We start from the raw sequence: 22,237 nt of genomic DNA, 5'->3' as shown, positions 1-22,237 counted from the left end.
TGTTTATATAATCGATCAGCCAACGCCTTGCTCGGATGTTCGGTTATTCTTGCGTTTGTCGTGCCGTCGACTTTCCTTCGGCCTCGGCTACACAAGAGTGCGGAGGAAGATTGTGGGACCGGCTTCGAAAGAAGGTCAAAGGAGCGCTAATGTGATTGATGCATCGGAAGGAAGTGACCTCCCCCTCGAGCGACTCCCCTCTCCTTCCTCCGCACTAACAGCCATCCTCATCATGTCGTCAAAGCAATACGATGTCGTTCTGTTTGGCGCAACAGGCTTCACAGGTAAGCTTACGGCCACGTACCTAAACGAACACAAAGGCAAGCCAAAATGGGCAATCGCAGGAAGAAGCAAGGCGAAATTAGATGCCGTGCGTAAGGAATTGTCGCTTGGCAAAGATGTTGGCGTGATTGAGGCTGACACGTCACGTCCGGACAGTCTTGCTGCGATGGCGAAGCAGGCCAAAGCCATCATCAATGTTGTCGGACCATTTCGGCAATTACGTGCTGACAAGGTTGTAGAAGCATGCATTGCAAATGATGCTCATTACGTCGACTTATCCGGCGAGACGGGATTCAACGAGCTTCTCATCAAGCAATTCCACGAGAAAGCAAAAGCCAAAAAGATCGTCATCGGGCCGAGTGTTGGATTGGATAGCTTGCCTTCCGATCTCACCACATACCTTGCTGTTCAACATCTAAAACACGAACAAGGTTGTCCAGGAGCGGAGCACGTTGTCGCCGCACTCAAAGTGCTCCGGTCTTCTCCAGCGGAACGGTTCAGTCTGCGATCGATATGGCGAGCGAAGACAAGAGTCAGCTGCAATTCACACAACACGATCGCTTGGCCACACAGAAGCCGCCCTCGGCAGACGACATGCATGCATCATCGTCTGTCTGGTTGCCTCAATTCAACGCCTGGGGTGGTAGTTATATCCTCAGTCCTCACAACATTCGCACCGTTTTCCGATCGTGGAGCTTGCTGGAAGACGCAAAAGGCAACGATACGTACGGCCAGCACTTTGACTACGAGGATACCCTGGTTGGCGGTTATTGGCTGACCAATCAAGTGATGGTCAACGTACAGAAAGCGTCAAGTTTGTTCCTCCTTTACGTGCCTGGCGTCAAGCCTTTACTGAAGCGCGTACTGCCATACGGCGGAGGTCCAAGCCCTTCCATGCAAAGGCGTGTAAAGACAGACGTTCGCACTGTGGCACGATACGGTCAAAAGCAGGCCATTTGCACATTCAAAGCACCAGGCGATCCCGGATACTACATGACGGCAAGAATGATCTCGGAAACGGCATTGGCGCTAGCATTGAACAGCGAAGAATTACATCCGATCGGCAAGCAAGGAGGTGTGCTAACCGCTGCGACAATCGGAGCTGAAATTATCAAGAAGCGATTGGAGCAGTATGCCGACTTTTCAATCACAACGGAAGCATTTTCGGAGGCTTAGGCGTTGATGCTCATCTGTAATAGCATGAAAAGTCGCTAGGGTCTCATAAGTGTGAAGTATTTGCACCACTCTCAAATCGCTTTGATGTAGGATCTTGAGTCAAGTGCGGTCAAAGGCGTCGTAATTAGCCCTTGCTGCCCTTCGTCTTTGACTGCCCGAGCCAGATACCTTTGGACTGCCGCCCCCGTACATGCGATGCTTGCTGAGTTTTTCTCCGTATGGGCTACGTCGTTGCAAGGTGACAGCTTGCATGTCGCCAAAAGCGGACACGCCAATGGCCGCAGCCATTGCAGCGAGCAAAAGGTAAGAAAAGGTCTTCATGACTGTGATGATCTATATCTCGACGAATGCAATTGTACACAAAGTCCTCGCAGTCAGCTTGACCCTTTTTGTACTGCAGATGTGCTGCACTCTGCAGACGTACGATGCAACGTACAGCCTTGCAACGTTCCTGCGCCTGCACGAGGATGTCCACAACACTTCGCTTCATCCGTACAGCCTTTATGGCAAGGGCTATCACGGAAACAAGAGATGGTCTTCCTCTCCTCGAGACTCAATTGTTATCCATGAAAAGAAGGGAATAACTCCGAAGCTACCGAGAATTGGCCAACGACCTGTTTTGTCAAATACGCTTTGAATTTGCGTCGATCACGACAAGCTATGAAGAAGTGCACCGGATAGCATATCGCCTCCTGTGCTGACAAGCGATGTTTGCATGCTGAAGTGACGCAAGATGCACGAGTACGGTCTGGACGTATTGGACAAGCGAGAGAGTCTCGCTTTTATTGTGTTTGCGCACAAACAAGTGCAGCATTGAGCATCACTTACAAACGTCATTACTCCTGTCACATGATACTCGACGATCCACTTCCTTGCGTACGCTTCAGACGAACGGCTAATTCTGCGTCACGCTCCTACCTTGAGAGCAAGGAGCGTCGTCTCGAGTGGCATGCTATGCGCGCCCCGAGTGTAGGTGGCAGTCAAGCAGCGCCCGATGTCATTCGATGTTGATCAGAATAAGGCGTATCGCAATCCATGTTGATAAAAGGTGCGATAGTTTGGATTTGAAAGCGATCGAGCTTCGTTTACAAAGCCTTACATTTTTATTCATGACCGCAGCGAGCATGCAAGCCTTTTCGACAAGACTAATCTCATCCGTACTTTTAGTAATGCTTGCTTTCGCCATGCACGCATCTGCTTCGAAACCAGCCATACACCGCTACGAATCGTTTCGTAATATGAACCTGCCCTCCACCGGCTGGCCACGATGGATCCACAGATGGATAAACTGGCATATTCTGACCTACAACGTGGGCAATTCGGCCGTACGTACTTCCCTACATTGTCATCGGAGAATTTGTGATAGCTATTGCTTCTATTTCAATATCGACATCCCAAAGGAAGTCGACCAGCTTGAATGCATGTACGAGCAGGTTTTGGATCGGGTATAACTTTGCAATACGATCTGTTTACCTCGGCAAAGTCTTGCATGTCCCTGAGGAAGATTGTGACTTTGACTAAATGGGCAAGTGAAGAGTCCGCATTGATCAGCGCTTTTTCCAGATTTGCAATACACTGAACGCAATGGTCGCCAACATCGCCGTCGACAATCGTTCCGTCCGCGTTCATCGGGACTTGGCCGGAGCAGAATACGAGCTGCGAGGATGCGGGAACCTTTGCGGTATGACTGTAGATGGCTTTGGAGGATTGATTGAGTCCAGGCGCATTCTGTTTGATCACAGCGGACGCTGTCTTTGAGTCGGACATCTCTGCCTTGTAGAGTCTGAGGAGGGGTCGCATAATGTTGTACCTCAGATTGTTTCTTAAATTTGAGTAGTCAAAGTGGGGTGGGCAACACGGGGGGAGGGGCAGCGCGTACAGCAGCGCAGCGCAGCGCAAGCACGGAGACAAGGGCTGGCGGACGCTGTCTTTGATTCATCGACGGGCTCATCTTCGCGAAGGAAGCCAAGAGGTGCTGAATGAAATGGAGCTCTCAAAGACACGTAGATAGATTACAATACAAGATCCCACGTCCGTACACTCAGACAGTCCAGCGAAAGTATTGAGATCGCCAGCCTTTCGAAAGCTCGCTGGTAGCCACATCCTGGGCGCGTAATCGGACACCCCCTTGATCACGATTGCGACGTGCGTTGTCGTACCGCAAGTACATCGTCCACGAAAAAGTGATAAGTAGGCATGCTCCGCAAAATCCTGCCGAAATTGCCAAGCTCGGGGTATATTCTGGCTCCCACTTGGCGTTGAAGATGTTTGTGCTTACCAGGCCCGCCGAATTGGCAATGGCAATCATGACCGCGGCAAGTAGTGCACGCCTCGATTCGCTGGAAGTGTTGTTTGTGTACCACGCTGCTGTCAAGACACTCGGCGCACTTGCTCCCATGGCAGCTAGGAAGATGGCACCATACGTGGCATGAACCCGTGTCGGGGGGATGAGGCGTCAAAGCGATCCATCCGGATAACCGACGATTAGCGCGAAGCAACTATGCAAGCCGCGTTCACGAAAACGATCGCTGGACTGCGTGAGGATGACCAAAAATGCCGCTGCGCATACGTTTGGCGCAACGGTGTATAAGTTGGTCTTGACAGTACTATAGCCGAGTCTGGCCACGATCTGCGGTAAAAAGGTGTTGACGCTGACCAAAGGTACGCCAAGGGTGAAAGAGATGCTTGCCCAGACGATATAGTGCCAGTCCGTGTAGAGCGGTCGAATCGCATCGCGAATGTTCAGCTTTTCCGAGACGCTTAGACCTGCATCTCTTTCGATTCGCTCTTTTGCGATTGCTTTCTCTTGCGGGGTGAGCATCCAAGCGGATTGTGTTGAGCGAGGAAGAACAAAGAATGCAAATAGGGCAAACAGGCAAGTTGCGCCTCCTTCGATAAGGAATAGAATGCGCCAACCGCTGATGGAAGGATGACGGATCTGATAGACGCCGTATGCAATCAGGCCTGAGAAGGCTCCTGAGATGGCAGCTGCCGCGTAAAAAATGCCGACACGACCGGCCAATTCTCCGCGGGTATAGAACGTCGACAGATATAACACCACCCCAGGCAGCATGGGACTCTCAAAGATGCCCAAAAGCATTCGAAGGGCGAACAAACCGCCAAAATTGCGAACGCCTGCTTGAATGAGCGAGACCGATCCAAAGCAAAACATGAGAATTGGAATGATACGTGCTGCGGAGTATCGTTTGATTACCAGCGAGAGCGGAATTCCGCAAAGGCAAAACGGTACGTAGAAGATCATCGTGGTGAGATAGTATTCGTCGCCTTTGAGGTGTAAGTCTTGCACAAGCGTGCCTGTCTTTGCGTTTCCCAAATTTCCTTTGTCCAAAGCGTTGAATAAGTAGATAATTGTAAGGATAGGGAGAAGGGTCGCGTCGAATTTTCGCTTCATCTTGCGTTCGATCATTTGTTGTTCCGCTGTTGGCTGCCAACCTCCTTCAAATGCGTTGAAGTTGGCGAGCCCGACATCCGGCTCGCCTTCGTATTTGACGTTGCCATTGCTGAATTTGTCTTCATCCGAAGAAGGTGACAACGGTGTGATTCCTTGCGTGTTCGACATCTTGCGAAGATAAGACGATGTGGAGTTAAGATGAAGGGGTTCCACACGATTGCTTGTTATACGATGCGGCCAAAAGTGTTCTGTTCTGTTAGGGCTGAAAGGGGAATTGCCAGGAGTTTTGCAGCATTGAACGCAGCAACTTGCCGTTCCGATTAGAGATATGAAGTCGGTTCCGAAGTGATCATCCATGGGGGAAAGCCAAGACTTGCAAATTACTCCGCATTCTCATCGACGGAACGATTGTCCTGCGCCACGTCTCGTTCTAAGGTTGATGATGTCCGCAAATCAAGTAGGGTGATTATGATCTGTCGGCGTTCACCACGAAGAGATGTCCGCTCTGCTATCCGACCGACCCTTGACGGCGGCGGCGCCGGCGCCGGCGCCGTCGAACTGAGACGCAGGAAAATAATGTTTGGACTTGACTTCGGCGCATAGAAGCTGTAAAGTAGTGGCGCAGCGCATGCAGAATGACACCGTGATCTTTTCTACAGGTGGCGTGCTGCCTGTTGTGTGCCTGTGCCATTGGGTAAGGTACGGCGAGTAGAGTAGAGTGCGAGTACCGTCCAGAATTGAATCTCCGTGCACGTACGCAGCGCAACAGACGCACGCACGCTTGTGGGAAGTCATACGCATCCCGTCGTCTAGCGTGGGCACAAAGACGTTTAGCGCGCGTACCAAATGTTCGTGAGCCCACAGTCCTTGGAAACACGTCAGAAGCTCTTTCCTACAAGCGCGCCTCTCCACAGCGTCGGACTTGCCGGATGAATTTGCGCCAGTCAGGTCGTTTGTTACAGACTCAAAGAGCAGCGGAGATCAATCGGAGCCACGAGGAAACCTTAATTGTTGACAAGGCGATGTTGGCTCAAGGAAGATAACGATTCTTCACGCCGAACGCCATCGCATGAGCATATGAAGCTGTGCATATGACTTTACGTATATGAAAGACCGACTCGGCAATGTCTATTGTCGCATAGCAGCAACAACGGCTCGACATCAGCTTCGTCAAGTCTCATTACGTCGCTTTGTTGCACGGGAATGGCAGACCTCGACGGACTGGTGAATAGCGGCGACATTGTTTTTGCAAATGTCAGCATCGTCGATGGAAGTGGTGACAAGAGACGATACTTGGCTAGCTTGATCGTTCGAGGGGACAGCATCGTCGCGGTCGTGCCAAACGAGGATCTTCGCGAGAGAGCACGGGCTGTAAGTGCAGAATGCATCGACGGACGCAATGGTCGATTGGTCTTGTCGCCAGGCTTCATCGACATGCACGCGCATTCAGATTTGACGATACTTCATACGCCTGCCCATTTACCGAAAATCATGCAAGGGGTTACTACGGAAGTCATCGGACAGGATGGCATTGCCTATGCGCCGGTAAATGACGAATGTCTTGCAAGGATTCGTAAGCAAATTGCCGCTTGGAACGGTAATCCGAGCGATCGCGAATTCTTTCGCTGGCGCAGCGTGCGTGAGTATTTGGATGTACTTGACGATGCCAAGGTGGCCACCAACATCGCTTTTCTCGTTCCGCAAGGAAATCTTCGGATGTTGGTCAAAGGCTACGATCAAGGGCAGGCCACTTCAGCGGAGATTGTGAAAATGCAACAAATTCTTCGTCAAGCTTTTCAAGAAGGCGCTGTTGGATTGTCGTCCGGTCTGACGTATGTGCCGGGCATGTTCGCCGATGATAAAGAATTGGAGGCTCTGTTGCAAGTTGTGACAGAGCTTGGCGGCTATTATTGTCCTCACACTCGATCGTACGGTAAAGGTGCAATGCAATCTTATGCAGAAATGATCGATCTGGCACGCAAAACGCAGTGCAGATTGCATCTCACACACGCTACGCTGAACTTTGACGAGAACAAAGGCAAGGCAGACGAATTTCTCGCCATGGTCGAAGCAGCACGTCAGGATGGCATCGACGTCACACTCGATACGTATCCGTACCTTGCAGGTTCAACAACATTGACCGCTTTGCTACCAAGCTGGGCTCAAGCGAAAGATGACTTTGGTGGCGAGGTATTGGATAGGCCAGATGTCATGGCACAACTTCGCCGCGAATGCACAGTCCTCGGCACGGATGGTTGTCATGGCTGTACGCTAGCCTGGGATACCATTGAAATCGCGGGGGTCGAAAATGCGGCATTAACGGACTGCGTTGGCCAGACTGTCGCGCAGATCGCCGAAAAGGCTTCAAAGGATCCATTCGACATTCTGATCGACCTAATCGATCGCGATGCAGGTGCAACCCTCATCATTCAACATGTCGGACACGAGGAAAACGTACGCAAGGTCATGCAGTCTGCTTGTCATACGGCAGGCTCGGACGGCATTCTGACGGCCAGCAAACCACATCCGCGTGCTTACGGAACGTTTGCAAGGTACGTCGGACATTACGGACGTGATTTACCGTTGGGCAAAGATCGTGATGATGCTGGCAACACTGTGTCGTGCGAGCCGTTCACGGCTTTCAAAGGCGGCTTAGAAGAGACGATTGCGCATTTGACCGGACGAGCGGCTCGCATTATCGGCTGCAATACCTCCCGAGGAAAAATTGCCGTTGGTATGAAAGCTGATCTTTGCCTTTTCGATCCGGAAAACATCATCGATACAGCGACGTACGCCGAGCCAAAGCAATATCCGTCCGGCATGGAAGCGGTTATGGTGAATGGCGTACTAGCCGTTCGCAATGGCAAGCCAACAGGCAACGAGCGTTCAGGACGAAGCATTCGGCGATCGTCTTCATGACGACGGTGACGACCGGAATAATGCGAACATATGGACGCAGGTGTGAGTAATGGTCACATTGTAGCATAATACACATATAGACAAATAGCGGGTTGAATGACACGCTAAAAGGCTTTCTCATCGTCGGCCACACCATGGGCTGCTTTCTTGCGGAAGATGTACTGATCCCGTAGCCATTGACGGTAGTCCTTTTTTGATCCAATTCGTTCGCCGTAATAGTCTGGCAAACGATTTTGCATCGTTTGACGTGAAGGATCCACGCGATTGCGAATGATGTGATCGTAGAATTTTTGATCTTTTTGCTCGATCTGCTTTGCATCGCGGCGATGCAACAGCGACCAGAATGTGTTGCCAATACTGGGTCCAAGTAGATAGCCCAGTCCTGTACATGCGATCGTCAAGGCCATGTAAACGTACACCGGATCGATGCCGACGATTGGACTTGACGTAGGATCGATTTCTTGCGTCAAAAAGTACGATCCAGAGCTTATCGCCGCTAGTAACGTCGTCGGAACGGTGGTGACCAAGCCGGCAATCCTTCTTTGCTTTCTCAGAGACAAGTATCGATCCCACGGGAGGTACGCTTCGGTATTCGTCGCTGCGGCATTTGCAATTGGAGCAGGACTGTGAGGTTTTTTGAAGTCGGGTTGTCGAAGTTGCGAACGTTCTTGCACCAATCGTCGCTGCTACTGGCGGGACAAGATGACGCAGCGTCAGCAGACCGATCGCCGTCGATGGGCGAAGATGTTTGGCAGACATGGTATGCCCGAGGAAATGTCTTGAAGACGACGCCATGACGCCTGTGTACGATGATGATGGCGGTTGACTGTTAACTCAACAGCTTTTAACGGAGAATGGACAAAAAATACTCTACGCGGCGGCACGCTAATACCTCCAAGTCCAAGCCCCGGTGAGGCTTTTCCTTGACGCTGTCATTTTAAGCCTGATCAGCACGACTCGATGATCGTCAAACTACCAGGGACAGGCAGGATGTAGTCTCACACCGTGTTTTCAGGAAAACGTGAATAGAATGCTTATTGTACAGGTCGTATGTATGTGATGCGTGAAAGGGAATCGAAAATGTGCCGTATCTACCGTCTCTAACGCCATGCGGCGCCCGGAGCCTACCTACACTGTATCGTCGTGGAAGGACCAAACGGTATCTTTCGGACTGATGGGTGCGTGTTTGATGTATCTATCGTTGTCTTTGGGACGTTCCTTCTTTTTGCAGCTTGCTAGCATGCTTTGCATGGTCAGTAGAATGCTTTGGACGTTTAGTACGGGCGACCATTCAGTTGACAGGATGGAAACGCAGCAATGACCGTTGCTATATATGTGTGGATGTATAGGTGCTTGATATGGCTCTTGAACGAGAAAAACGACCTCAGGGGATTCCAAAGGATAATTATCGCTAAACTTGAATCGCAAGGCAAACGTTTCGCCATCGTAAACGCTTTCCCCTAAAACCTTCAACGTGAAAACCCACTCTTTCAAATCGTCAGCATGCAACACGGACGTTCCAGCTGGCGGACCATTACGATGTATTTCTGTGATCTCTTTCGTAAGTCTCTTATTCGCAATCCTTAGCGCCATGGCTGCCGGCGTGGGCAATCGGATGGTCGTGGCGGCTACGAAAGCATGCACTCGCCAAGCGTGCGGCTGGCTAGGCGGCGGCGGCGGCGGCGGATATGCACGCGACTCGCTGCTTGGCGTCGAGGTGAGAGTGACTGATAAAATTTACACTAGCCGATCGTTCGGCCGCTTCGGCGATTTGTTTCTTTGCGATGGAGCGCGCGCTACGCCATGATGCACGGACTTTGGCATCGGGCAAACGGATCTTTTGAACGTCATCCAGGACCAGCCCGGCTCGCTTTGGGAGCGTTCAAGGTGTCACAATTCAAAATGGTCAAGATTATAGTGGGTCTGATGGGTAGTAGTGCAGCAAATGGAGCTGCAGAGCTTTCCACGCCGGCAGGCGTTCAGGCTTTCTTGAATGTGTGCAAAGAGAATGGCGTTGAGGAGTTAGACACGGCAAGATTGTACGTGAAGGGACGATCAGAAGAGCTGCTCGGAGAAGTCAAAGCAGCGGATCAATTCGTCGTGGCCACAAAGGCACCAGGCTTCTCAGCAGGAACGCATCGATACGAAAGCGTGATGAGCGCATGCGAGGCGAGCTTGAAAGCGTTACAAACGGATAGCATTCCGTTGTACTACATTCATGGCCCTGATCCGCAAGAACCGCTGGATGGCATGTGTAAGGCTATGGCCACGTTGCGCGAGCAAGGTAGGATCAAGTCGTGGGGCGTGAGCAATTTGAATGCGGAACAGGTGCAAAAGGTGCATGACATCTGCACGCAACACAAGTATCCACAACCGTCCGCATATCAAGGCGGCTACAATGCCGTCAATCGCGATAGCGAATCAAGCCTCTTGCCGCTCCTTCGCAAGCTCAAGATGCACTACTACATCTACAGTCCGCTCGCTGGAGGTTTACTTGCGAAGTCGGTCGATCAAATCACCACGCCAGAAGCCTCATCGCGATATGCACAAATGCCAGTCTTTGCAGGCATTTACGCAAAGCCGCACATCTTGCAGGCTCTCAAAGATTGCACGCAGGCTTGCGATCGAGCAAACGTAAGTGTCATGGAGGCTAGCTTGAGATGGCTTCGACATCATGCGCCCTTGCAAGATGATGATGCAATCATTCTAGGTGCGTCGTCCGTTCAACAATTACAAGCCACACTGTCTGCCGCACGCGGTCCTCCGCTCGATGGCAATCTTGCGAATGACTTTGAACAGATGTGGAAAGTCATTCAAGCTGGTGCAACTGCGACGGCGCAGCGATTTCGGCCAACACCGTGAAGATTACGCAAAGAGAAGCTCTAAGTTTTGCAAAGCTTCCGACTTCTCGCCTGCTGAAGTGCCTGCCAAAGCCGCTCCGACCAATGCCGTCTTACGTCGTTGAATGGCCAAAATACGATCCTCGATAGATTCGTCGATCAAGAAACGATGGACGAAAACCTCGCGTGTTTGACCTAAACGATGAATACGATCAACAGCCTGATCTTCAGTGCTTGTGTTCCACCAGCAATCCAAAAGCCAAACGTGATTTGCCGCAACGAGATTCAAACCGACACCGCCGGCACGCAATGACACGAGGATGAGCATGCGCTTTGGAGCGCTTGCAAATTCTCGCAAAACCTGCTCGCGATCTTTTTGCGATGTCGTTCCGTCCAATCGCACGAACGCATGCTTGTTGCGTCGCAACACCACCTCAACAAGATCCAAGAACGATGTGAACTGCGAAAAGATCACGCCCTTGAACTCTGGATCGTCAAAGCGAAGTTGATTCAGATGTTCCACAAGCGCTTCAAGTTTTGTACTGCTGCGGAAATCGTTGTTTCGGAAGAATGCTGCTCCTTGCGAAGACGGCAGGTCCTCAGCTTCCTCCGCTTGTGACTTTTGGCTGCTCTCGATGGCTTCCGCTAAGCGATTTCGCCGCATGCGTACCACGCCCGTCGTGTTGCCGAGCGAAATTGGACCTTCGCGACACGTCGGACAGCGAGCCTCCTCATCCTTGTCTTCGCAGCGCTGCAAATGATCAATGATGCATGCCTTGCATCCCCAATGCTTGCAAGGCATGACGAGCAATTCCGACTTTTCCTCAAAACAGAAAGGGCATTCAGAGTCTTCTTCATCGTCCGAGCTTTGTTTGCCAAAGATCTCTTGTAAGGCTTCTCCAGAAAGCTTCTTGTCTGTGCCCCCCTCGCCGAGCTCATCAGCGCCGGATTGGAAGGCCGCAATCAATTCTTTCACTCTATCTTCGGATTCGCCAAGGATAGGCGCAGCCTCACTTGACTTTTGATGATCGACTTTGGCTTTTGCGGGGCCCTTGAGCACCAAGAGTGGATGGCAAACAGCTTGACGGAGGCGCATCAAGACGCTGAAGATGAACGTAAAGTTTCGCGAGATCGTCCCCGCAGCCGCCAACGTCTGATACTGCATGTAAGCACGTTCGTATACGCTTTCGTAGATTTCACGTTCCAGCGGCGAGAATTTGAGGCGGCGTACGTTGACAGTCTTGGGCGGCAATTCAACGATCGGCTTACCATCCTTGTCCTTCATACGCTTTTCACGTCGCATCAAAACCGATTCAAGGACAACTTGAACGATCTCCAACGCTTTTGGATTCTTTTGCATGAAAGGCTTGGCGATAAACGAGTTGAAAAACGCAAAGTCGCCCCAGGGCTCTACTCGCAAGAAGCGCAGCAGACTGAACAGATCCGTCAACCGATTAACGATTGGCGTGCCCGTTAAACACCATCGTCGACGAGATGTCAAGTCCTTGCATGCGCGAGAGTTTTGCGTCGACTTGTTCTTGATATGATGCGCCTCGTCCAGGATTACACGTAGCCAATCGACCGCATACAAAGGAGCCGCAGCGGCACCTGCACCTGACAAGAAGCGCTTATACTCTGTCACAAGCGTACCGTACGACGTAATGACAATGTCCAGTGAACCGCCCTCTAGCCGCGAAATGAGATCGCCTTTTGTTTCGCCGTAGTATAGCATAGAGCGCATAGAAGGAACGGATCGCTCCATTTCGTCTCTCCATTGTCCAACCAAGGACATCGGCGCAACGACAAGGGTCACACGGCCTTTTGATGCGCCCGCCATCTTGATCATTGCTTTGCGACGCGCGGCTATTTCGTGTTGTGAAAGACCCGCAGAGTTAGCCGCAGCGAATGAAGTTGCCAATGAAATCTGTCGTGGCGCCATTCGCCGTGCCTCGTCGTCGTCATCGTCATCATCGTCGTTCTCTGAAACCTCTTCGTCCTCTTTGGGTTGATTCGTGAGAATGAGCGATGCCATTTGAATGGTCTTACCCAAGCCCATCTCGTCGGCAAGAATGCCACCCCGTGCACCACGACTTGCCGACTGAAAGCGCAAGCTAAGGTGACCGGTGTAAGGGTTGAAGTAAAATTTGGACGTTGCAGTGTCGAGCAAGTCCATGCGCTCTTCATCCATGGGAAAGATATACTCTTCCCACAAAGGATGTAAAGCGGCCGCTTCTCGACCTTGTTTGGATTTCGAGGGACGCTGTTCCATTTTGAGCATCCATCCCAAGGCTTGCTTTTGATACGGGCGGAGTGTTAAGGCAAAGCCTTCTGCTGGCTCAACTTCGGGAAGGGCCAAGTCGTGCATTTGAGCGCGATTGTACACCGAGTCCAGTTGATTGTCGCTGAGTTCGGTTCCGTCATCTTGTTCTGGCGGGGTAGAAGGTTCGCCGCCTTCTTCATCACCATTCTCGGCGATCGGCTTTCGAGTCTGTGCAGGGCTGCTACCGCCTCCATGCGTAGAGGGTGTGCGCGACTGTTCAGGCGACTTGCGATACTGTTCAAGCATGGCATCCGGGTCAAGGTTTTCCGTCGCTCGATGCTTGCTCAACACGGCATTTGTTCGACTAGGACGCAAACCGCACGCACGAAACAATCGTACAACGCTCACTTTGCGTTCGCGTAGACGCTTTTCCTCTTGCGATTCGGCCGTTTCAGATCCCCAAGCGCTGGCTTGAACGTCATTTGCACCGGCACGCACGCCAAAGATGGATTGGCCATCTACGGCAATACGGAAAGCCTCTCTTGTGATGAAGGCTCGAATCTCTAAAAGCAAATCGCAGCCAACAGTCAAGTACGTCGGACAGTCCACCACAATCCCTTCAAACGTAGCCGATTCGTTATCCATGACCTTTGACATCCATACGGCCACGTCAGTAGGTATTCTGCCCACTTCGAATCCCTTTAGGTTGTTAAAGCGAACGATGTAATCCTCTTTGGCTTTTGCAGCTTTCTTGTTGGACGTAGGCGCAGGCGCAAAGGCGAGCTTTGTTTGTTTGCGAGCATTGCCAGCAGTGATGTTCTTTCCGAAGCGCTGAACAGCATTGCGATTGACCTCATGGGGTGCTTTTGGCTTTTGACGGGTAATCAAGACCCGATCGCCGTGCTGTATGTAATTTGAACCTTTACTAAGGGAGTACGCCGAGGTGACGAAGCTTCCGATGTACCGCTTCTCCCACTCGCCATAAGCGGAAGAGGATGTACTTGCGCTACTGCTAGCGCTTTGCGACCGTTGCATTTCTGGTGGAGCATCTTCTCGTTTGAGCTGAGGCAGTAGTTCTTGCAGTCTGGGCTTCTTCGTTTGTCCGTTTTCGGTGGCGCTCTCACTGTTCTGCGAGGCTTGACGTACACGTCTGACACCGTTGCTTTGCGGCTTTCGAGGCGTTTCGCCATCGCTACTTTCTTCTTCTGCGTCGTCTTCGTAGTCGCTGTCATCTGATTTCCTTCCGCGAAAGAGAGGCGTGTCAGACTGTTCGGTCTTGACCTCTCCATTTGGCGGTGTTGAGGCGAAGAAATCTCGATCTTCAGCACTTGCGTCGCCATCGCGAGGCGAACCTGAGGCAAAGAAGTCCGGTTCGACCGCAGCCACATCCGTCGAAGCCTCCGTTGCCATCTCCACCCGTCTTTGTGTCACACCTTGGTTGAAGGTCGTCGAGCCACCGCCACGCTCTCTTTCCATATGAAAGGATTCCCCTACCTTCCCTTGACAATCTCAAGCGACTGACAAAGTAACAAACAATCCGCCGCCGTCAATACTCTACCCGAAACGCGTAACTTTGCGCGTGCAATATAATATAGATTGACACGCGTCGAAAAGCATTCACGTTCTGAAGAGTCGCTGCGTTGGACTGTGACACCCAGGGTGTCTACATTGGTGAATGCGCGCTTGGCAATTTTAGATGTTGTCATGACATTTCTATGAGATGTGCATTGCGTAATGGCGTGTGGATTCCACAGATCCTGACCGATGCAGAAGCAAGGCTCATAGGATAATCCAAATGTACACTGTATCCTCTCGAAGATGAGTATGCAATCATGTTACAAAATACAGGTACGCAGTCCGATCAAGCAAGATATAATAAATTACAGATAGAATTCTATGTCAATGCCGCTTCCTCGCGATGACTGACATCGTTCGGCAAAGAGCCGAAGCGCGAAGCAAACTCTTCTTCACGCGAAGACGACGATGGCGAAGATTGAGGCTTCTCTTTGGCTTTACCTTTCTCGCTCGATGTTGCACTGCCGGAAGCCGCTCCTTCTTCGCCTTCGTGATCGGCAAGATGCATGCCATAACTGGTCTTATGAGAAAGACTCGTTGGTAAGGGCGTCTTGACTTCGCGAATTGACGTCAACGGATGATGAGCGGCAAGCCCGCCGCCATAATCTTCCTCGTTCTCCTGTACATCCTGTGCATCGCTTTTACGATCTTGATATTCTGAGACTTGAGTTGGGCCGGGACCAGAGAAAGATGCATCACGCGACATCCTGCGCGCGTCCCTCATATCGATGCTGCGGGTGTTGTAAAATGGCCTGGTCTCTGCATCGATGGTGTACGTTCGCTCTTGAGCGGCATCTTCGACTTCCAATTCGCTTGGCAACATGATACTCCTATCGATTGCGACGGGAAGACCACGATGTCGACCTCTGAGCATGACGGCGATGATGACCAATTTTGACAAAGTGTGAAATCGACCGGAAAGACTGAAGTTATCATACGGCGTTCCTGTCGACAGGCCTACGGTGCCATAGGCAGAAACGCATTCGAACAGCTAAATTTGCGGCAGAGAAGATCGTTGTCAGTATCTAAAGAAAGTCGAAAAGGTTTGTCACGGAGTCACATATACTTACGCAGAAAAAAACGGTGAACCAGCCGTCCGACGCCGGATTCTGGATCTCGTCCCTTTCGATGATGCAAATCAGCCAAAGAGCGAAGCCGAGCCACCAGATGTCGAAAGCTAATTGCCTTCGAGCGTGGGTTGCAAGATACGTTCCCCAAACACGCGCGCCTCCTTTTTCAGGTTCATCGGCTTGTTTAGGTTCATCGTCGTTGAAAATACCTAAGGAACGCTCCTCGTAAACGTTCGTATTGCGGACTGACAGTGCAACGGGCATAACCGAAATATACATCATAATGATGTACAAGAACTGAACGGCTGGAGCCAAGGCCAAAAGACTGATGATTTGAAATCCGGCGGCTCGAACAGCGATACTCTGAAATAATCCATCGAAAATTCGCTGTCCTATGCTCCATGCCTCGATGGTTGGATTGCCGATGTCCAAGACCTGAAAGAAAATCCAATCCGTCGATGTCAGCACAAAAATGACAGCGAGAAGGAACCATGTCTGCGCCGACGGAAACAGATAGACGAAACATCGGCGCGGATGATCCAATAAAAATCTAAGCGTTTCGTACGTCCTGCTTGTGCGTGGCGTGCATAAAGAAATTAACCAAATAAAAAAGCGCAGGAAAACCGGAAAAGCGGTATTTCCGGCCAGGATCAAGAATGCCATCGGGATCAACATGAAATACTGATCAGGAAGTAAGATCATGCTGGTGTCAATGAGCGAAAGTCCGCAGTTTGAGAATGAGCTGATGGTCTGAAAAAACCACATCCACGTTGTGTTCGGAGCATCCACTCCCTGTGTGGCGATCACGGCATGCACTTTTGCGGCTGCATCGCTGGCAAGCCATGGGGCGACTAAAGTGATGCAAAAGAAGTTGACCGACAGCCAGTACGCCGGAATGATCTTGGCCAGCATGTCAATGGCACGGTATTCGACGCCTCCGAGTTCATCCCGTTGTGCTTCCGTCAATTCGTGAAAGCGTGAATTCCTCGAGACCGTCGCATCGAAAGACAAGTAAGGCGCACTTCGCATGTTCATATGTGTGCTATCTGCATCACCGACGGAGTGCGTGGAGGCAAACGTCGCCGTTCGAGGAATGGTCGTCGTTCGTTTAAATCGCTCTTGAACAGACGGCAAGGCGCGCTTGATCGCAGCGCCTGCAATCTCAAACGGCGTAGGGAAGCCACCAAAGCCGCGCTCCATGGATTTCGTTGGAGTACGTCGTAGAGATCTCTGTGTGGCCGTCGTGGGCGTCCTCTGAAAGTCAAGTCCCGTCGGTCTGTGTCGTAATCCCGTATCAGCAGACGGCGAATGTGCCAAAGCACTTGATCGAGCGGCTGCAGATGGATGTGGCGTATCTGCAAATTCGATCGTTTGAGCTCTAGGGAACATGTCGGTGCGGAAACCTGGTCGTGGTACGTTTGCAAAATTAGCCGAATCAGACAGTCTTCGATGATGTGTGTTACGCAAAGACGTATCTGCAACACCGACATCAAAATGTGCGTGGGATGGTGACGCTAGGTCGGCTTCGTCAAAGTGTGCGTTTCGTGCGTGAGAAGATACGGTGGAGCGCCGCCTTCGTGTGCCTGCGCTCTGAAATGCTGCCTGCACTTCGGCCTCCTCTGAGACGTTCAAATGCTCAGGTGACGCTGAGCGAGGAGGATGTTCAAGCACTTCCTCGTGATCGCGAGAAAAAGATGGCTCTTGAATGCGAATGGTGGGAGAATCTGCTGCTCCAGCCTCGTTGCTCGAGTTCAGAATTCCCCCCGTCTGAGCATTGCTTCGCTCGTCTGCCTCTCTATCATCCCGGTCGGGTACAGTCTTCGACACTGCGCCGGCTTGATTGACCAGAACGGCTGGCTCATCCATCCGTCGAATCATACTTGCACGCAAAGGACCTTTCTTCTTTTGACTATTTTTCTTCCGAGCGGCGATTTCCGCTCGCAATTGCCGCTCTGCTAGCTCGTCTGTTGAAGCGGTGCTAGTCGGGGATAGCTCATGACCCTCTTTACCATGATGCTGAAAGGCCGACTTCAAACCCATCATCTTTTGGAATCGAATGAAGTCTTTGCGTTTCTCCTTCTGATGATTGAATTCGACGTCGTCCATTTGCTTCCTGACTTTTGCGCTTTTACGAATGATCGAATCGAACTTTGCTCGAAAGAAGTGTCGTCTGATCCATACCATTGTAATGGATACGGCACTGAGATTTCCGATTGTCATCAAAAAGTAAAGAATTGCTTGTTGCCACGCGGTTGTAGTGCTAATGTTGATGGTCGTTAATCCTGTAACAGTCATTGCAGACATACAGACGAACAAGCAGTCGATGTACGCAATCGGCGTGGTATTGGATGCGTAGAAAATTGCGGAAAAGATTAAAGGAGTAAAGGTGAAGACGGTAAGGTGAATGCGATAGAAGTTCAAATGACGTGAGGAGAACGTCCATGCTGCCGCTAGATTGCGTTTGACGAAGCCTGGCGGTCGGAGATATCCTGGAACATTCGCCGTTGCTGAACGAGCTTGACCACCGAAGTTTTTCAGCATCGTTCGAGGTGCATCTGCAAACCTCTTTTGACGAGCATCGTGCGCTTCGGCGCTACCGCTTCCATTGCTTTCATTCTTCTCGAGATCGGAACTTGAGCGTTTCACATCATCGCTTATTTGTGTGTCGTTCGTGTGCGGATGCCTGTCCAAGCGAGACATCTCTATGGCATTCGATGAGCCTGGCTTGTCTCCATCGTCTGCCGCACCAGTACGATTCTCTGAAGATGACATGGTTGATAAGTGTACCTCACGTCATCTGGTCTTTGTATGACGTGAACGGAGATGAAGATGAGAGATTTCCGATTAGATCTACAAAATCTAACCCGTTTGTCTCAGCACGTTGCGTTCCATGCATCATACAAAATGACATGATCCATGCTCTCGCTCCTGCTCTCGCTCCTGCTGCGTGCAAGCCCGTGTCTGATGATTGGTTCGGGGCTGTCAGAACTTTTCGGTGCGGGTTTCCAACTTTCTCGGACGTGCGTTAGGCGCGCGTCTTTGCGTGCTTGGCTAAATTGCCTTGAAACGCGGCGGTCACTGTTATGTGAAACGAAAAGGCGCTATCAAAACTTATCATTATTGCAGTCATGTTACGAGGTCGACATCGAGGACTCCCATTGGCCATTGATCAAAGTAGCATGTTGCCAAGCGAATTGAAAGCCAAGGATGCCGCTCAAGAAAGAACATACACTATCGATGCAGACACAAGATTGTTTTACGAGACGCACAGCATTGACAACAGAGACCCTTTGCCAATCAGCCAATTGCAGCGGCCTTCGGACGTGCGCAGGATGTTGCGCGATGCATCTTTTCCCGCCCTGGGCCAAGTCAAACGCCAAAGCATCAAGATAGCAATTGTGGAGGACAAGACATGGAGAAGTATGGCAATGGTGGTTTTGCCGCACACCACCCGCTTACTTCTATCAGGGAGGTCAAGACACCGCTGCCAACAAGCATGCACCATCAAGCAAGCTACAGAATGTGTCCTATTGATCTTGAAGAAGGAGTAGGCGCGGCCTCAGGAAGTGCATCATTGAGCAAAAAGGGTAAAGCCAAAGAGATCCCACATCTTTTGTCATCATTGTGTTTGTGCAAAGCGGACTTTGCTTTGCGCTTTGGCTCTCTGCCAAAAGATGAAAGTCATCGCAATGGATTGGCGTAGGAATACAAGTAGAACATCTACTCTACTCTGCAGTGCACAGAGAAGGGCGCATGCACAAGATTGCAGCTTTTGCAAGCTGAACCCTGAAATCCTTCACGTCCTTTCAGCCCTCCTGCTTTCCAGAAGCTGATGACCAGAAGACTGTGACAATGTGGGAGACAAAATGGCGCTGGTGTACATCACGGCGCAAAAGATTCTTTGCTCAGGCAGTGTACTGACGTACTTGAGGCAGCTGGAGACGGGACAGCAACATCAGCAAAGGCAAAGCGGACACAAGTCATTGCTTGCATGAACACCAAGGTACTCAAAGAGAATTGCATTACACAATCATCCTTTCTGTCCTCCCAAGCCTTGCAAGTACCATCACAAGCAATTGCCGGCCAAGATATCATGTCAAATCAAGCCAAGCCTCATCACAGAAGCTTTGTTCCCGGCAAGCCTCTTTGTCAATGTCATGACCAGACCTTTTCTCTCCAACATCACAAGCCAAAAGATCAGCAAAGGCCGCTTTCCAAATGACATTTGAGCAAGGATGCTGCGCCTGCCAGTCTCAACATGTACCCTTTAGCGCAATGTCTTTTGATTTCTGCAAACTTGGTTTCAAGAGGCGTCAGGAAGTTTGATGTTTAATCTATGATTACCACAATACATAATGGTTGTCTGTAAATTACCTGCTGGGTGTTGTAGCTCCAGCTGCTTTTCAAAGAGTCAAAAGCGTGTATGTGAGCTCATTATCCACTTCCTCCAGTCTTGATGACCGCTGACTTGGAACTGCATCAAAATGTTGTGTGACGTCCGACCTCTATGTATCCCAAATATTGCAACGTCAACCTTTCTTGTTGGTTGACCCTTTCCAATTGCTGGCATAAGCGGCCAATCATCAAAGAGATGTGGATTGCTTGTGTTCTCTTTGGTAAGCAGGGGCTTGATCTTGACATCCCAAAAGACCAAAATTGCTACCCTGTGCGCTCCAGCCGCGCCATGTGACAGAACAGTACAATTTTGATGCCAAATCTGCCATAGATCATTTGATTGCCAACCTTCTTGACCAGCTTTTGCATGGCCAGTCAAAGATCTCCCTTTTGCAAGTACAATTTTTCGCCTTTTGCGGCTGCAACAATGAGATTGTTCATAAAAGCTCGCTCTGTGGCAAAAATTGCGTGGCAAGATCCATTTGCAGTTCTTTGATTGATTCTTCTAGCAACGTGTATCTTGCCTTTTCCATTGTCAGGGTAGCGTTCCCTTTCAAGACGCTTATTATTGAGCGTATGAAACAGATTGATTCTTGTACATTCTCGCTTACAGAAAGGCCGGGCTTCTTCTTTGGCATTGGCAACGGCGGGAGCCAGAAGTCCAATGAAATTTCATGACTTGATTGAAAATTTTGATTGAATGTGCTGTCAACCCTATTGTATTGTTGACAAATTTGCCCGGATGTTACTTTGACTAAAGAATTCATGACATTGCTGTCATAGTCACTTATTGGCGGCGGCTGTAATGGCGCAACAGGCGCTCTTGAAGGTGTTGACGGCCCTGTATTGTGATTGGTGAAGCTGCTGTCACTTAAGGAATCTCAGCAAATGAGCAATGGCGTTGGCGGCTCTGCCTTGTGATCGGTGCCCTGCCTCGTGATTGGTGAAGCTGCTGTCACTTAACAAATCTTGGCAAATGCATGGCAGCGGCGGCCCTGCCTTGTGATTGGTGAAGCTGCTGTCACTTAAGGAATCTCGGCAAATGAGCGATGGCGTTGGCGGCCCTGCCTTGTGATTGGTGAAGCTGCTGTCACTTAAGGAAACGCGACAAGGTTGTTTCTTATCCATCTTCAAATTGAGGGGATAAGATTGTTCAAGATTGCCGATACATCAGACTTATATTCAACTGGTCAATGAGCACTTTCTTCATGTAGGCACTGTGAATTTGTCCACAATTGAGCGGAATAACATGACATGACATGGCATTGATTTGCTGCAGGATGTACGACCACGATCACGGTGCACATACTATTGCATGCACTAGATCAAATTGCCTGTTGAGCAGCGCAGCTTCAATTCCCTTCTTCTCTACGCGTACTCTGCTCGAGTACAGTAGAGTACTATTCCCGCTTTTCTTCATTAGAGAAAAAAATGAAATAACTTTCTCATTGCACAGGCCTCTGGAATCTTCAAAGCGACTCTTACTCGTAATTACAAGTCTGAATGAACGGTTTTTTGGTGCTGTACGGCGCAGCGCAGCGCAGAAACGACATGCACCAGAAGCCCCGGAGGGGAATTGAGCGAGCTCAAAGCGTGCAGATGCTTGTGTGCAAGCAAGCGTACACAGGAAGTGTTCCGATGAATCTCAACCTTGTTTCAGAATTTCAACTACGAGTATACATACGATTCTATCTTGCCTTGATTTTGGCCCGCATAGCCATCAAATCCGAGGCGATGTAGAGCCACTACTCGTAAATAATAGCACATAATGAATGAGCAAATTCACTGTCCGTGCACGATTCACTTCTCATCAGCCGAACGGCAATAATACACATTCCATTGCAACCTTTGCCGGTCATATGATGTAACGAAAGCCCGGATGTCTGCTACCAAGTTCGGCAAATTGTTCGTCGGTGAGGTTGTCGAGGTTCCAGAACTGCTTCGCTTCGGCATCTGTCATTGGCGGCGCGTCGTCTGGGTTTCTTGCTTTTTGCTGCATGGCACGACGCAATGTCGTTGGTTCAATTGTTTCCAGCTGGAAATGATCATCACGTTTGGCGTTTCTTCGTGCAAAGATCGCCATAAGCATGGCCGTCGCCAAGAAAGCGACGCCGAGACTTGCACAACCGATGGCTTGTCCACGATGAAAGGCAGGCGCTTCGCTTGGCTCAAAGGTGTATGAGCTGACAAAGCTGGAAAGGGTTGAGCCAAGCATTGCTAACGACATTGTTGACATTTTGACGTATTGGGGACCGACATTTTGTGCCAGCCAGCTGAACACAATGCTCGAACACGGTGCACTGAACAT

The 22,237-nt window shown here is 50.5% G+C and overlaps 5 protein-coding genes across 5 annotated transcripts; 1 reads left to right on the top strand and 4 right to left on the bottom strand.

Annotated features, from left to right (window-relative positions):
- Positions 1-2,838: 2,838 nt before the first annotated feature.
- On the bottom strand, positions 2,839-3,225 carry LOC147879254 (protein mmf1, mitochondrial-like). Its single transcript, XM_087372256.1, has one exon. It carries the CDS (start codon positions 3,223-3,225, stop codon positions 2,839-2,841), a length of 387 nt encoding a protein of 128 aa, XP_087228382.1.
- Positions 3,226-3,499: 274 nt separating this feature from the next.
- On the bottom strand, positions 3,500-5,227 carry LOC147879253 (putative transporter C1039.04). Its single transcript, XM_087372255.1, is given in 1 exon segment — positions 3,500-5,227. A coding segment is annotated over 1 exon segment (1,728 nt).
- A 4,365-nt stretch (positions 5,228-9,592) lies between these two features.
- LOC147879252 (oxidoreductase sirO-like) lies at positions 9,593-10,651 on the top strand. The gene has a single exon (XM_087372254.1). It carries the CDS (start codon positions 9,593-9,595, stop codon positions 10,649-10,651), a length of 1,059 nt encoding a protein of 352 aa, XP_087228380.1.
- A 3-nt stretch (positions 10,652-10,654) lies between these two features.
- Positions 10,655-14,365, bottom strand: LOC147879251 (DNA-dependent ATPase/E3 ubiquitin-protein ligase RAD5-like). Its single transcript, XM_087372253.1, has one exon. The coding sequence runs from the start codon at positions 14,363-14,365 to the stop codon at positions 10,655-10,657; it is 3,711 nt and encodes a 1,236-aa protein (XP_087228379.1).
- A 418-nt stretch (positions 14,366-14,783) lies between these two features.
- LOC147879250 (uncharacterized) lies at positions 14,784-18,306 on the bottom strand. The gene is made up of 2 exons (XM_087372252.1): positions 15,535-18,306; positions 14,784-15,455 (listed from the first exon to the last, which is right to left on the bottom strand). The coding sequence occupies exons 1-2, from the start codon at positions 18,304-18,306 to the stop codon at positions 14,784-14,786; spliced, it is 3,444 nt and encodes a 1,147-aa protein (XP_087228378.1).
- Between the last annotated feature and the right edge of the window lie 3,931 nt (positions 18,307-22,237).

The sequence above is a fragment of the Dipteris shenzhenensis genome, unplaced genomic scaffold, assembly GCF_047967505.1.
Source record: "Dipteris shenzhenensis isolate YYH24624 ecotype China unplaced genomic scaffold, Dip_SZ_1.0 scaf0057, whole genome shotgun sequence".
Lineage (NCBI taxonomy): Eukaryota > Viridiplantae > Streptophyta > Polypodiopsida > Gleicheniales > Dipteridaceae > Dipteris > Dipteris shenzhenensis.
This window is presented reverse-complemented; position numbering and strand designations above follow the sequence as displayed.

What these genes read in the sequence shown, in the direction of transcription:
- LOC147879254 (XM_087372256.1), bottom strand. Translation starts at nt 3,225, where the DNA reads ATGTCCGACTCAAAGACAGCGTCCGCTGTGATCAAACAGAATGCGCCT.
- LOC147879252 (XM_087372254.1), top strand. Translation starts at nt 9,593, where the DNA reads ATGATGCACGGACTTTGGCATCGGGCAAACGGATCTTTTGAACGTCAT.
- LOC147879251 (XM_087372253.1), bottom strand. Translation starts at nt 14,365, where the DNA reads ATGGAAAGAGAGCGTGGCGGTGGCTCGACGACCTTCAACCAAGGTGTG.
- LOC147879250 (XM_087372252.1), bottom strand. Translation starts at nt 18,306, where the DNA reads ATGTCATCTTCAGAGAATCGTACTGGTGCGGCAGACGATGGAGACAAG. An exon ending in GGTTCACCGTTTTTTTCTGC is followed by an intron (nt 15,456 to 15,534) that starts GTAAGTATATGT and finishes CCGCAAATTTAG; the next exon opens with CTGTTCGAATGCGTTTCTGC.